At 31.7% G+C, this 15,940-nt stretch overlaps 1 protein-coding gene across 1 annotated transcript; it reads left to right on the forward strand.

The window, feature by feature from the left end:
• Positions 1 to 36: 36 nt before the first annotated feature.
• LOC127726405 (ankyrin repeat domain-containing protein 16-like) lies at positions 37 to 14,152 on the forward strand. Its single transcript, XM_052233808.1, has 8 exons — positions 37 to 214; positions 1,772 to 2,106; positions 2,774 to 2,896; positions 3,422 to 3,519; positions 4,896 to 5,047; positions 5,460 to 5,618; positions 12,502 to 12,580; positions 13,969 to 14,152. Exons 2-8 carry the CDS (start codon positions 1,784 to 1,786, stop codon positions 14,127 to 14,129), a joined length of 1,095 nt encoding a protein of 364 aa, XP_052089768.1. The 5' UTR covers positions 37 to 214; positions 1,772 to 1,783; the 3' UTR covers positions 14,130 to 14,152.
• The last annotated feature ends 1,788 nt before the right edge of the window (positions 14,153 to 15,940 follow it).

Genomic DNA, 15,940 nt, shown 5'->3' on the forward strand with positions numbered 1-15,940 from the left:
GAAGGCAAAGATAATATTAAAACCTACCTCGGAGGATATTTCCGTGTCAGACTCCTCGTATAAAAAGTTTAGCAAAAATTATCTACATAGACACAGACATAGAGACATAATTTATGGGATCTTGTTTAAATTATTCATCATTTTAAGGAATATTTTAATGATAGCATGCAAAAGAAATACGTTTAATTTGCATAAATCAAATTAGAGAATAGAGGTGATTAGTAGCTTGTAACTTAAGCCAAGGTTCACCAAAAGGAATTGAAAAATATGGCAGTGTTTATACCACAAAATCTTCTCTGAGTACAGACAAACTGATGCCTCTAGGAAAGTTTTCAGGCACGGCAGGACCTAGATATATAAAAGTTATATGTAGTTTATGTTTCAGAAAATCAAAAACTTACCTATATTTTGCTGTGTATTTTTTTTCCAGTTTGCAGAAACAGGAAAATAAACAAACACATGAGTTCCATTTGATACGTCAATGATTTGTATAGTCCGAGATTGCTCTGAGGCTGTTTTGCCAGACAAGCTGGGGCCATCCCACGTACCCAGCTTGTCTGGCAAAACAGCCGTTGGCGTTGGAGTCTCGGAATAGGATTTGTATAGTATCTACTAAAGATTCTCTACTATAGTATCTTACTATACAAATCCTTGATACGGTCCACTCAGTTACACAGTTTAAATCACCTATTGTTTGTAGGTGTCTATTGTCCATCTATTGTCCATTTAAATCAATACAACTCAACAACATTTATAATATGAGGGTATCTCCTCAAACATCTCTCTCAACTTAGTTTATTTTGGAACCTTCTGCAGGAATGAAAAAAAAAATTAATAGCAAAATCTAGTGAAGATTTTAATATTCTGAAACTTAAAATGCATTTAAATTTTGTATATCTAGGTCCAGCCATGCTCCAAAACTTTTCCAGGTGCACAGGTTAATCTGTCATTGTCTGTACTCAGAGTGAAATTTGTGGTGTAAATACGGCCATATTTGCTTAAAGGTTATGACGAACCTTATTAAAGTTGTATTTCTCACTTGGCATCCATGACCATTATCAGGTTTTTATTAAATGTTGTTTCTCCTAGATTACAAAATGCACTGTCATTGGCAATTTATATAGCCCTAAAAGCTTGTAACTACTCAGAGTGAAATTTGTGGTGTAAATACGGCCATATTTGCTTAAAGGTTATGATGAACCTTATTAAAGTTGTATTTCTCACTTGGCATCCATGACCATTATCAGGTTTTTATTAAATGGTGTTTCTCCTAGATTACAAAATGCATTGTCATTGGCAATTTATATAGCCCTAAAAGCTTGTAACTATTATTTGTCTGTTTGTCTTTTTATTTTTGGCCATGGCGTTGTCAGTTTGTTTTCGATCTATGAGTTTGACTGTCCCTCTGGTATCTTTTGTCCCTCTTTTGTAACAATATTAAAAGGCTTTCACATACTATAACAGAAACTTTTGGAAGACCACTTACAAATATGACTCAGACTGCAATTTTGACAATTTTAGAAGTTTTTATAATGCTATTTGATTCTTTTTTAACACTAAAGTTTTTGTTCATGCATTTGTATTACTTTGTGAGTTTTTATTTTTTGATCTAGAACAGAAGTCATATACATTCTCCTTTAAGAAGTTTTCAGATAAAATACATATGTTTTAAAAACTAGTTAAATATTTAAAAATAATATGATACAAAATACAAATTAAGATTTCTCACACATATGATCATTGAAAACAATATTCAATATATTTTTTTCAGTGTATTTAAGGAATGCATGAAATTGACACAAATGATATCTTCAAGGCAGCTCAGCAAGGAAATATAGATTTATTCAAAGATTTAGGGAAGAAAGAATTATCATCATGGCTTCATAAGACATATTCTAAGTCTGGAGACACTGTTTTACATTATGCCTGTAGATTTGGTCACCAAGAGCTTGTTAAAGTTTTATTGGACAATGGTGCTGATTTAGAATCTGTAAACTTTGATGGGAAGAGAGCATTACATGAAGCTGCACAGTATGGTTGTTTAGGTTGTGTGCAATATTTATTGAGTTATGGAGCTCAAGTGGACAGTTTAAAAAGAGCTGATTGGTAAATTTATCAGAAAGTCTTTGAAAAAAAAATAATCTGATCAGATCATGACATGTAAAATGATCTAACCATTAAGTAAAAACTAAAATGAAATGTAGACAGAAATGGTATCTTCAGATGAATAAGTTGAATATTTTTTTAGGTATATTTACATTTATGTCTTTATTTTGTCACAAAAGTTTTAGAGGTGTACACTTATATTAAACTAATATAGTTCTATTCTTTAGTTTTGCAGAAGAGCCATTTCTACACTAGACAGTATGACAGTGTAAATTTGGTACATTTGTCATTATGAAAGTAATCAAATATAATGTATGCACATATTCATAATAAAAAGGGTCAGATTAAGCATCTTATGAGATCATGTATAACTAAATGTACATATTATGTGTGTATCTAATGTCAATAATTCTGACACCATATGATGCAGTTGCAAAGGATTGAATAAAACAATTCTAGATTTTTTGTAAAGAATATGAGATACATATCTAACATTGAATAAATCAAGATATGACTTGCCATATGATACATGTAGCTTTAAATTTCTAAATTGGCTACATGTCTTAGAATTTGGAAATAAATTTTAGTTGATGCATCTACACATTAGGTGTGTAATATAACAGATTGTAGCAAGTTGTTTACAGTATATTTCTATTTATTTTTATAGGACACCTTTGATGTTAGCTTGCACAAAGTCAAATCTTAGAATAATACAAGCCTTGTTAGACAGAGGAGCAGATCAGACGCTGAGAAATAAAGATGGTTGGAATTGTTTCCACATAGCTACAAGGTAAATGTTGGCTAAGTTAAGAAATTTGTTAGGAAATCTTAAAAAAATGGTGTCTTGTAACTTGTTTGCCATTTGTGAGAACCGAACAATTCAACATTTCAGAATAAAATGCATTGCAGGTAATAATTTAAAAAGCACACACTAAAATTGTTGTGATTGATTGACTACTTGAATATTCAACCGATGGCATAAATTTGTTTTCATTTGGTGTACAAGCAATGATTCTCTTTGATTTTACAAGGGATGTCACACCAAAGATACATGTTGAAAGAGTGCCATGCTTCCTACAGAGTTCTAAACTTTGTCAAAGTGATACAGACTTGATTATTTTTTCACTTTTTTTAAGAAGTAATCCTCATACTCACAGTAAACATTAAATATACATGAAGCTGAACAATAGGAAATTGCAGGCACTTTATAAATCATACCTGAACAAGCTCTACACAGTCTCTGAAAATGTCAGAGTTTGTTGTATTGATGCATAAAATTACATCTTATTCAGATAGATTATATTGGTAATTCCAGGGAAGGTCATGAAGACATTGTAGATTTCCTCCATTCAAAGAACTCGGAAGTCTGGGATACATGTAGTAAAAATGGAAGATCACCATTACACACAGCAGGTAAATAATATGTGATGTCACATTATGATATAAGCATAAACTTTTAAAGAATATAAAATTCGTAAGGGTTCCGCGGAACCCAGTGTCTCGCCTACTTTTGCTGTTAATCACAGGCTCAACAAAAATGAGGAAAAAAATTAATAGAAATATTCCTCTCTATACTATCTTTTGATTGTAAGTAGCTTCTGTCCAAGTTTGGTAAAAATCCAGGATAGTTTATGAATCTAATAAATGTTTTAAAAACTTAAACTGCAGACTGTATGTAATGTCAACTGGAAGAAAAACTAAGTCCATTTATAAGTAAAATATGGAAAAAATGGAACAAAATTTTAACAAAATTTCCTTCTAGATACTAGCTTTTAATCATAAACAAGCTTCTGTCCAAGTTTGGTACAAATCCAGAATAGTTTAAGAAAGTTGTTAAAATTTTAAAAACTTTAACCACAGAGTGAATGTAATGTTAACTGGCAGAAAAACTAAGTCCATTTATAAGTAAAATACGGAAAAAATGGAATTTTTTTTTTACAAAATTTACTTTTGAATATTATCTTATGATCATAAACAAGCTTCTGTCCAAGTTTGGTAGACATCCAGGATAGTTTAAGAAAGTTATTAAAATTTCAAAAACTTTAACCACAGAGTGAATATTTGTGGACGCCGCCGCCGACGACGACGACACCGACGCCGACGGAATGTAGGATCGCTATGTCTCGCTTTTTCGACAAAAGTCGAAGGCTCGACAAAAATGATAAACATATAAAACTCCCAAGATAAATTTGAATGATTAAGTTCACTAATTATACTGGAAAACACTGATTCAGCAGATGGAACAACCATATTCATCATATAGTAAGTACATGTACACTGTAAATTCAGAAAATTTTGTGATGTTATACTTGTGAAAATTGTAATTGTATAAAATGAAAACTTGCATTTAAAATTAATTTAATAGCAATGTTTATATGCAGTAATTTTCCTAATATTAAATCTTGTGTGGTTGTCTATCATTGAACAAATGCAATAATAAATGCTCATAAAATTTCCAAATTTACCTTATAGTTTCAAATGAAAGTGGTGTGTAAACTAGTTTTTTTATGGTGCCAAGTTTACCTCTTGCATAATTGATTGACTTGTTTGCTTTAACATCCAGTGGCAAATATTTCATGCAAATTCAGGATGAGAAAAAGTTGGACAGTTAAACAATGAAGGAGCTTTAGTAAAGTGGCCTATAGTTACATTCTTACTTAGTGTGCGAAAGATGGCTGCCATTGTTGCTAATGATTTCAATGTTGCATAATTTTGCCAGGTTAACAATTCAGGCTCTTACTATTATGCCTTTTCAGTCCTATCCATACTTTCCTCCATATATCTTTCAGCTTTACATGGCTGCACCTCAGTGGTCTCTTTTCTTTTAAAGAATTGTGCCTACCCAGTAGACCAGAAAGACAGTTGTGGAAGTACACCTTTAATGGATGCATTAAGATCAGGTCATACAAACATTGCAAAGCTTTTACTGGACATTCAAAAGGTGATAATTTAATTAAATATTTCTTTCAAGGTGTCATGGAAATATTTTAATTTTTTTCTTGTACAAATCATGCAAGTGATTTAAAATTTGCTAACCAATGCGTAATTGTAAAGTAAAATTTGCCATATTTTCTGCATTCTGCTTCTCTCTAAAGAAATATATGCAATCAACCACATGCTTCCTTAGAAATCAATTGTTTTAAGTTCCATTTTATTTCTAGTTTAGATTTTTTATTTCTAGTTTTTGATTAGGAGTCAATTTTTTCTATCAGCACAAATTTCTGAAGCAACATTAATTTTGTTTAAAAGAAAACAATTACAGCAGAAATATGAGTTATTTAGCCTGTTACAAATAAACTTGGTGTTAGATCTGATAAAATTGGTCTCTAGTTGATTCTATTAAATGCTTCCAGGCTGATGTAAACTCAGAAGATAATGTAGGGTACCAGGCACTCCATCAAGCAGCCCAAGCAGGATGTATAGAATCTGTAAGGTTCCTTATAGATGATACTAGTTTGTCACCAAATACAGTGTCTTCTAAAGGATTTACACCTTTGTTAGTGGCATCCAAGGTAAAATATGTGATATGGTTTATTTTTCACAATATGATATGTGATGTTATCCATATTTGGCACCCATCAGTTGTAACCTTGGTGACTTTAAATAAGGGATGTCAACTCAGTGAACAATTACTAATCGAGTACTCGTTGGTTTTATCGAGTGATACTCGAGTACTCGCTCTGGAATATATCTACAACATGGAAACACAAAAATACGTATTTTACATTCTGTGGTTTGTTGTTCAACGGACAAAAAACTATCTACATAAGTATCTGGGACAAGGGATTACACACCATAACTAATAGCTCATTACCTACAATTACTTATTAAGTAAAAAAAACAATAATCTAATCAATATAATTTAATGAACACCTATTTAAAAGTTATAACAAGGAAAAACCATATCAAATAATAGTATTTGGTAATCATTAAGAAAACACATTTAATGTTTACAAAGGCTTAAGGATTAGAAGTTTAACTATTTACTGAGGGTCACCAGAGGATGCAACGAATTTATTATACGACCGCCAAAAAATTTTTGTGGTCGTATATTGGTATGACGTTGGCGTCGTCGTCGTCATCGTCGTCCGAAGACACATAAGTTTTCGCACTCTAACTTTAGTTTAAGTGAATGGATCTCTATGAAATTTTACCATAAGGTTCAATACCACAAAAGGAAGGTGGGGATTGATTTTGGGGGTTATGGTACCCACAGTTAAGGAATAAGGGGCCAAAAAGGGGCCAAAAATAAGCATTTTTGTAACTTCCAGACATAACTTCTGTGTAAGTGTATGGATCTCTCTGACATTGTACCACAAGGTTCCATATCACAAAGGGAATGCTGGGATTGATTTTGGGGGTAATTGCCTCCAAATTCTAGGAATTAGGGGCAAAAAAGGGGCAAAAAACAAGCATTTTTCTAGTTTCATGACAATAACTTGTGTGTAAGTGTATGGATCTCTCTGACATTGTATCACAAGGTTCCATATTACAAAGGGAATGCTGGGATTGATTTTGGGGGTAATTGCCTCCAAATTTTAGGAATTAGGGGCCAAAAAGGGGCAAAAACAAGCATTTTTCTAGTTTCATGACAATAACTTGTGTGTAAGTGTATGGATCTTTCTGAAATTGTACTACAAGGTTCCATAATCACAAAGGGAAAGCTGGGTTTGAGTTTGGGGGTAATTGCCCTAAACGTTTAGGAATTTGGGGCCAAAAAGGGGCCAAAAAACACATTTTTCTAGTTTCAGACAATAACTTGTGTTCAAGTGTATGGATCTCTGTGAAATTGTACTGCAAGGTACCATACCACAAAGGGAAGGCTGGGATTGAGTTTGGGGGTGATGAATCATAAGGGGGTTCAAAAAATTTGGGGGGGGATTTTTTTTTTTTTCCTTTTTTTTTTCTTTCAAAATTTTCCATTTTAAGTTGGTTATTTCTGATTTATATTTAAAAGCAAATAATAATGATATGGTAGGAGATAAAAACCAAACAGGATGTGTAAATTATTATATAATAAGTATTGTGCAATAGCAAGAAATTTTCAATTGCACAGTATTGCACAATAGCAAGAAATCTTCAATTGCACAGTATTGCGCAATAGCAAGAAATCTTCAATTGCACAGTATTGCGCAATAGCAAGAAATATCCAATAGCACAATATTGCGCAATAGCAAGAAATTGTCAATTGTACAGTATTGCGCAATAGCAAGAAATATTCAATTGCACAGTATTGTGCAAAAGAAGATACTTCGTATAAATTGCTTATTTCTTGACCAATTTCAATGGGGTTTAATTCTTGAATTCTTGGGGTTCTGTAATATGCTGAATCTAACCGTGTATTAAGTTTTTGGATTTTGGGCCCCGTTTTTAAATTGGTCCACATTGAGGTCCAAAGGGTCCAAAATTAAACTTTGTTTGATTTTAACAAAAATTGAATTCTTAGGGTTCTTTGATATGCTGAATCTAAACATGTATTTAGATTTTTGATTATGGGCCCAGTTTTCAAGTTGGTCCAAATCGGGGTCCAAAATTAAACTTTGTTTGATTTCAACAAAAATTGAATATGTGGGGTTCTTTGATATGCTGAATCTAACCATGTATTTAGATTTTTGATTTTTGGGCTTCGTTATCAACTTTGTCCACATTGAGGTCAAAAGGGTCCAAAATTAAACTTTGTTTGATTTTAACAAAAATTGAATTCTTAGGGTTCTTTGATATGCTGAATCTAAACATGTATTTAGATTTTTGATTATGGGCCCAGTTTTCAAGTTGGTCCAAAATTAAACTTTGTTTGATTTCATCAAAAATTGAATTCTTGGGGTTCTTTGATATGCTGAATATAACCATGTATTTAGATTTTGGATATTGGACCATAATTTGGGGCCAAAAAGGGGCCAAAAAACACATTTTTCTAGTTTCAGACAATAACTTGTGTTCAAGTGTATGGATCTCTGTGAAATTGTACTGCAAGGTACCATACCACAAAGGGAAGGCTGGGATTGAGTTTGGGGGTGATGAATCATAAGGGGGTTCAAAAAATTTGGGGGGGGATTTTTTTTTTTTTCCTTTTTTTTTTCTTTCAAAATTTTCCATTTTAAGTTGGTTATTTCTGATTTATATTTAAAAGCAAATAATAATGATATGGTAGGAGATAAAAACCAAACAGGATGTGTAAATTATTATATAATAAGTATTGTGCAATAGCAAGAAATTTTCAATTGCACAGTATTGCACAATAGCAAGAAATCTTCAATTGCACAGTATTGCGCAATAGCAAGAAATCTTCAATTGCACAGTATTGCGCAATAGCAAGAAATATCCAATAGCACAATATTGCGCAATAGCAAGAAATTGTCAATTGTACAGTATTGCGCAATAGCAAGAAATATTCAATTGCACAGTATTGTGCAAAAGAAGATACTTCGTATAAATTGCTTATTTCTTGACCAATTTCAATGGGGTTTAATTCTTGAATTCTTGGGGTTCTGTAATATGCTGAATCTAACCGTGTATTAAGTTTTTGGATTTTGGGCCCCGTTTTTAAATTGGTCCACATTGAGGTCCAAAGGGTCCAAAATTAAACTTTGTTTGATTTTAACAAAAATTGAATTCTTAGGGTTCTTTGATATGCTGAATCTAAACATGTATTTAGATTTTTGATTATGGGCCCAGTTTTCAAGTTGGTCCAAATCGGGGTCCAAAATTAAACTTTGTTTGATTTCAACAAAAATTGAATATGTGGGGTTCTTTGATATGCTGAATCTAACCATGTATTTAGATTTTTGATTTTTGGGCTTCGTTATCAACTTTGTCCACATTGAGGTCAAAAGGGTCCAAAATTAAACTTTGTTTGATTTTAACAAAAATTGAATTCTTAGGGTTCTTTGATATGCTGAATCTAAACATGTATTTAGATTTTTGATTATGGGCCCAGTTTTCAAGTTGGTCCAAAATTAAACTTTGTTTGATTTCATCAAAAATTGAATTCTTGGGGTTCTTTGATATGCTGAATATAACCATGTATTTAGATTTTGGATATTGGACCATAATAGGTGAATGTCCAATTTAAAATTTTAAGTTCTTAGACCACATTCATTCTGTGTCAGAAACCTATGCTGTGTCAAATATTTAATCACAATCCAAATTCAGACAGTATCAAGCTTGAATGTTGTGTCCATACTTGCCCCAACTGTTCAGGGTTCGACCTCTGTGGTCGTATCAAACTGCACCCTGCGGAGCATTTTATTTTATTTGGAAACATTTTCTTGTCAACTTTTATTGGGGACAGTCGGTTTTTCAACTTTGTAAATTACAGTCTTGCAGGAAAATATTTGCTTTGACGGTACGGATGTGACGGAATAGCTAAAACATGTTTAGTTTAAAGTGTTAACCTAGGTATTTTCGGAGGCATTTCAAATGACAATTTAGCACAAGCATCGGAACAAAATGTATTTTATTTACTAGTATGATTAATCAGTGATGCCTATTTAATTTTTCGAAAGAGGTTCTCAAGAAGATCAATTTTATATAAAGAAGACAGTGATATTCTAACAGGAAACCGATTAGTCGAGTATCGTTTTGGTATTCGATACTCGGTACTACTACCGAGCAATACTCGAATACTCGAGTACTCGTTGACATCCTTACTTTAAATGGATAATGTGGATTTGTATTGATGTCAAAGCCAAGATATTTTATTTGATTGTCTGTAAATTAATGCTTTTTAACAAAAGATATATGCTTTTATCTGTGAAAGCACATTTAAATTTTCATCAGTGACCAATAAAGATAAACATATATAAGGTTTGTTTATGGCAATATTTGTGACTTTTAAATAGTTATCACTCTGTAATACTTTTTTTCATTATGCCTGCAGATGCTGATCTGATTTTTGTCCAGAGAGCAGTCCTACAATCTGACTGTGTCATCAACATTATGTTCAATTTGTGGTTAAAATCTTTTCAGACATCAAAAGCTGTCAAACCGTCATGGAATTTTATGAAACTTAGACAGAAGCTCCTTTATGATCAAAAGAGGGTATCTAGAACAAAATTTTTATTTTTTTTTAATTATCAGGATTTTACTGATAAATGGACTTTTTTTTGATAATGACTGTGACTTGACTGTAAGTGTTGCACTACACCTATTTCAGTTCATTTAAAATTCTGACCTAATAGCAATTTGTTTTATCAAACCCAACTATTGAACTGGTCAGAAAGTTTAACCAACTGCTGTAGAAAACCACAGTCAAGTAAACAAGGTGCAAGCTGATAACATAAAGCATACTTACAATCCTATAAGACTTTAATTCCACTTCATTGCTAATATGAAAATTATGTTAAAATTCTATACATATTGTTATTGTAAAAAGTCATTCAAAGAAAGTTAGGGGTATCAATTTTTGAATTGTTATAAAAATGTCCAAACTAAGCTTTCATACTATTTTTCTTTTAAAAACTCTTCTATATTCATAAGAATCAGACATCAGTTTCAAATAAAACAAGTTTTATTCAGTACAATATATAATTACAATAAGTTTCCATGAGAGATAATCTAAAATCATTGATCTTTTGAAATATTGATCTTATCTCCCTTTAAAACTTACAGAGAACATTTTCAAGCTTAAAGTATATTTCACATAGTGTTTTAGGTATACATTTAAAGAAAGCTTTGTAGCATGCATAGAAAAACACAATTTTGAAGAAATAGTTCAAAAACTTAATTTTGGACATTTTTTTGTAGCAATTAAAGGGGCATTAGATACTAGATAAAAAAAAATTAAAATATGATTTTTTTTGTTCAATCATTAATGAAAGTGAAATTGTGAAATAATAATTCGCTTTTAGCAGCCAGTTTGGTTCAATTTATCAATATGAGCTAAGAAACATCACTTATGAATTCTTGCAAGTAAATATTTCGACCTCATTGAATCCGTGTTCATGTGACCTTCAATCTAACCCTGTAGCTAGAGATGGGTTACGCATGAATTAGGTGTGTTCAGTTATCAAAAGAAAAAGAATGTCAACATTGAAAGTGAAACAAGAGTAAACCATTTGATTGACTGATTTCATTCTTATACAGGTTAAAACGATGATTAACATATATTTTTAACCTATGATATGAGAGCAAAGAGACTTTGAAAAATCCAATTGCATAAGTTCGCTATCTATTTAAGTTTACATCGGGCTATATGACTGTAGGCAGACTTCAGAGGTCACCTCAATATTTAATTAGATTGTGTCCAGACCAAAATACACAGGAAATGCTGATATATTATCGACCCCATGCATTGTAAATTGTTTATTTTAGTCATTTTATACTTTGGATATACATTTTAGTATGTTATAAATCAAATATGAGAAATTGAGTCAAAATCGGTGAACATGAATTTGACAGATAATGCCCCTTTAAGAACTTACTTCCTCTCACCTTTCGAATTACTCTTTACAATAACAATATGTTTAGAAATTTTAATCCAAATTTTCATTATAACAATGAAGTGAAATTAAAGTCTGATAGGATTCTAAGTATGCTTTGTTTTATCACTTTGCACTTTGATGTCTTAACTGTGATTTTCTACATTTGGTTAAAATTTCTGACCAGTTGAACAGTTTGGGTTGATAAAACAAATTGCAATTGGGTTTTAATTTTGAATGAACTGTTATAGGTGGAAAGGAACACTTACATTCAAGTCACAGTAACATTTTAAGTTAAATTTTTTTAAGGGATTTCATTGTTTTGTGTCATTGGATTGCTAGCTCATTGACATATAATATACCCAGTACTCTTTTATTCATATAATCATTTCTTTCTTTATTTGTATGTTCTGTCTATTTTTGGCCAGCTTATATTATGGTGATGGCAGGCAGGCAGGCAGGTGGGCACGGAAAAATGGATACCTAATTTGTGTATTCAACTCCTCTTACAGTTTTCAACCCAGATACCTAAAACTTCACAGGAAGATTGCACACATGTTGAAGTTCTGACCTAGTAGTTTTTCAAACTTGGGAACTTAACTCATTTTACAGCAAAATTAATAAAAGGGAGTACAAGTGTTGTATGATCAACACCGTCACACCTCCTACAGTTTTCACACAGATATTAAGTTAGAAGTTAGAAGTAAATTAACCCAAGCATACTCTAGTTAGTGTGACATAGAAACACTACCTAATATATGACAGTAAAATATGATGAATACTCCAAGTCTCAAAAAAATTTGATGAAATCATTTTCTTGCTTTTGTCAGATTGTGGACGAAAGAGGATAAGTCATATTATGTACCCCTTTGGACTGCTATATAAAAATTACTTACCTTAGCATTATAATGCAACCATTACTAGTGACATCATGTAGAATATATCCGTTAGTATCTGTTATTTTTTCTTTTTTCAGGAAGGTCAGACTGATACTGCAAGGTTTCTACTGTCTGCAGGTGCTGATGTAGATCATACAGATACAATGGGAAGAACAGGTACACGGATAAATATAATCATCATCTCTCTGAACCTAACATTACTGTGTAAAAGGTCAAATTAAATTGACACTAAGATTTTTATAAGATTTAGAATCTGCCCATTTACTATATCGTGACATATATTTGAAAATTGAAATATCAGCAATTTGATATTCACATACTGTGGATTCATTTATTTTCGTGGGTACCAAGATTGAGGACAAATTTTATTTTCGTTTATATTTATTTTGTGGTTTTGCCAAAGTGTGCATACAAGCCTATAGCAAATTTGTATTTCTTTGAACATTAAAATTTGTGGTTGACCTTTACCCACGAAATCCACGAAATTGATATCCAACGAATACTAATGAATCCACAATAAGCTTATTGAAGAAAAAAAAGATTCCTTGGATTTTCCCTCTTTTGTTTGGTTTCTGTCTAATTACAATTTAATCAATATCTCCTTTTATTATATCCGGAAATTTTTGTTTAAAAATTCTTAAAATCTCATGATTTATTAGCCTCAATTCTTGGTAAATGTCATTCAACACTATTATGGTGTAGTTGTAAATGTGCAAGACTTGGTCTATTTTTAATTTATTTGTCATCAGCTCATTTTATGTATTTTCAATGCATTTAGTTCAGATAAGTAGAGAGATTTATATTGCAGTAATTTTTCAATTAAATCTTCAGTTTGATTGTATACTGTAAATTCAGAAACTAATGTGTGCATTTATTATTGCGATTTTTGAAGAATTGACAAAAATGCAAGATTAATTATTGAGATTTCAGGAAAAGCTGAATACAGATATAAGATGTATTAGATACAGAATGCAAGTTCTTAGTATTGGGATATCTACCCAGTCGCTTTATTTGTGTTACTTAAAACCTCAGAATAATTTCTGAATTAATAGTACATGTATATTCTTTTTGGATTATTATTGATGTGTGACTTAAGCAAATTGAGAAAATTTCTTCTTACGTAATTGCGTTTATATTTAGTTATTAACATCAGATTGTTCTGAATATGCATGAAATATTTGCCAATGGACAAATACACAAACAATCAGCAAATCCAAGGTTCAGAGATCTAATGGTTGATTATATGCTACCTGCTGGCAAATATAATGTGCACAAGCAGTTGGTTAACAAATCCACATCAGACAGTAGGCTTGCTATGGTGAACTGTGAAAGTTGTTGGCAAGTTTTGACTCACAGATTATAATAGAACAGTTTAAAAACCTTATCAAATATCAGGTTATCTAAACCCTTTACAGAGAACATATGAAGAGGTATCATAGCATACAGTGACAGTATGTCACTACCATTGTGCAGCTTTAGATTTAATGATGCTGGAGATTTTTATTCAGTAAGTATGTATGATAATGATTCTTTCTTTATTACAGCACTTCACATTGCCAGTGGAGGTCAGCATGCATACACAGTGAGGCTTCTATTGAAACATGGTGCACAAATGCTGAACGATAAAACTGGTACTACTCCAGAAAAACTAGCCAGAAAAGACATTGTCAAAGATGTGTTCAAAGTTCATGGGAAAATTACTTGAAACAAATAAAAGAATTCATACTACATGTATTTTTAGTAGTTTCAAGGAAAGGTGTATTCTATCTTAAGATATGTGATAGACTTGTTTAAATCAATAGCCTTCATGAGATTTTAATATTTCTGTCTTATACTGAAATATCATGGGCATACATCAAACAGGTATGAAGAAATAGATAATGTTATGTTATGGAAATCAAAATATTTCTCACTTAATACCAAAGAAATATTGTATTTTCCTGAACAACTTTCAGATAGCCTTAAGGGGGTAGTTTTCTTTGTAAAAAATCTAGTGAGGTAGTTGCCATATTGGAATCTACACAACTGGCCTTCCTAAATGGACGATTACAAAATTTTTTTTGACAAATGAGAATTTTCATATACTGATACTTCTCTGGACATGTTCAACATTCTGCTGAATATAAATAAGAAGATGTGGTATGAGTGCCAATGAGACAACTCCCCATCCAAGTCACAATGTATGAAAAGTTAACAATTATAGGTCAAAGTACGGCCTTCAACACAGAGCCTTGGCTCACACCAAACAGCAAGCTATAAAGGGCCCCAAAATGACTACTGTAAAACAATTCAAACAGGAAAACCAACGGTCTAATCTATATTAAAAACGAGAAACACCTATGAACAACACAAACAAACGACAACCACTAGACAACAGGCTCCTGACTTAGGACAGGTGCATAAAAATGCAGAGTGTTTTAAACGTTTTAACAGGCGCCAACCTTCACCCTAACCTGAGACAGTAGTGTAACATTACAAAATAAAAAGACACTATAAAATATCAATTGAAATGACTTAACTTGATCAAAAAGACATTTAAACAAAAACAAGTAAACATACACTTAAGGAATAAGTTTGATCTATGACACAATATAAATATAATATTAAAACATAGAATAAAGACTGTATGTTGATTTCTACTTGTATTTTGATTTTTTAGTTTCATAGATGTTTACTTCACTTGCTCTTTTGTTTGTATTGTTGATAGACTATCTCAGTACTCATCCAACTTAAAAATTAATGATAAAATCTAAGTACATGGATGATGTCCCATACTGGTATTGGGATACAGAAAAGATATTTATGAAGTTGTTACAATAAATCCATTGGATGTGTACTGATTGATACTGTAGTGTGGGAGAACATGATTCATTTATTAGCTGTAATTGGCTTTGAACTAGCTTTCAGTAACTTTGTTGTATCTATTGTTTTTTGTTAGTTGTTTTTTTTTTTTCATGCTTAGTACCTAATTTTGAGTTAAGCAATTTGAAACTTATTTTTAGTGTTTATTCTTATGTTGTGTTGTTGTACCACTGTCCCAGGTTAGAGGAAGGGTTAAGGGCTCACAAACATGTCCTGTCACATTTGTTTGTGTCTGTCCCAAGTCAGGAGCTTGTAATTCAGTAGTTGTCTGTTTTTTGTCTGTCAAATTTGTGTTTAATAAATTGTATTGTTATAAATTAGGCCGTTAGTTTTCTCATTTGAATTGTTTAACAAAATTTAAGGAGACCTACTATTTGCTTATATCTTTGTCAATTGAACTATGGTAAATATTTGTCTCATATCACATCTACTTATTTTTATATTGAAATAAATAGTGGGCAAGGTCTCTTTGGGGTCAACATGGCTACTGTTACTATATATAAAGCATGAGAAAGATCAGACTAAAACAAGCAAAATTGAAGTGTTATAGCTTGTTCATGTGTAAAATATGTAGCTGATTTTAGTGGTGACTGGATGACTTATTAGCACATATCTCCTTATCTTTAAATATATGTGCTTGTGGATTGTATGACA

The sequence above is a fragment of the Mytilus californianus genome, unplaced genomic scaffold, assembly GCF_021869535.1.
Source record: "Mytilus californianus isolate M0D057914Y unplaced genomic scaffold, xbMytCali1.0.p SCAF_1, whole genome shotgun sequence".
Taxonomy (NCBI): Eukaryota; Metazoa; Mollusca; class Bivalvia; order Mytilida; family Mytilidae; genus Mytilus; species Mytilus californianus.

Coding starts and splice junctions, on each gene's coding strand:
- LOC127726405 (XM_052233808.1), top strand. CDS start 1,784: ATGCATGAAATTGACACAAATGATATCTTCAAGGCAGCTCAGCAAGGA. Junction 2,107..2,773: donor AGTTTAAAAAGAGCTGATTG/GTAAATTTATCA, acceptor TTATTTTTATAG/GACACCTTTGATGTTAGCTT. Junction 5,619..12,501: donor CTTTGTTAGTGGCATCCAAG/GTAAAATATGTG, acceptor TTCTTTTTTCAG/GAAGGTCAGACTGATACTGC.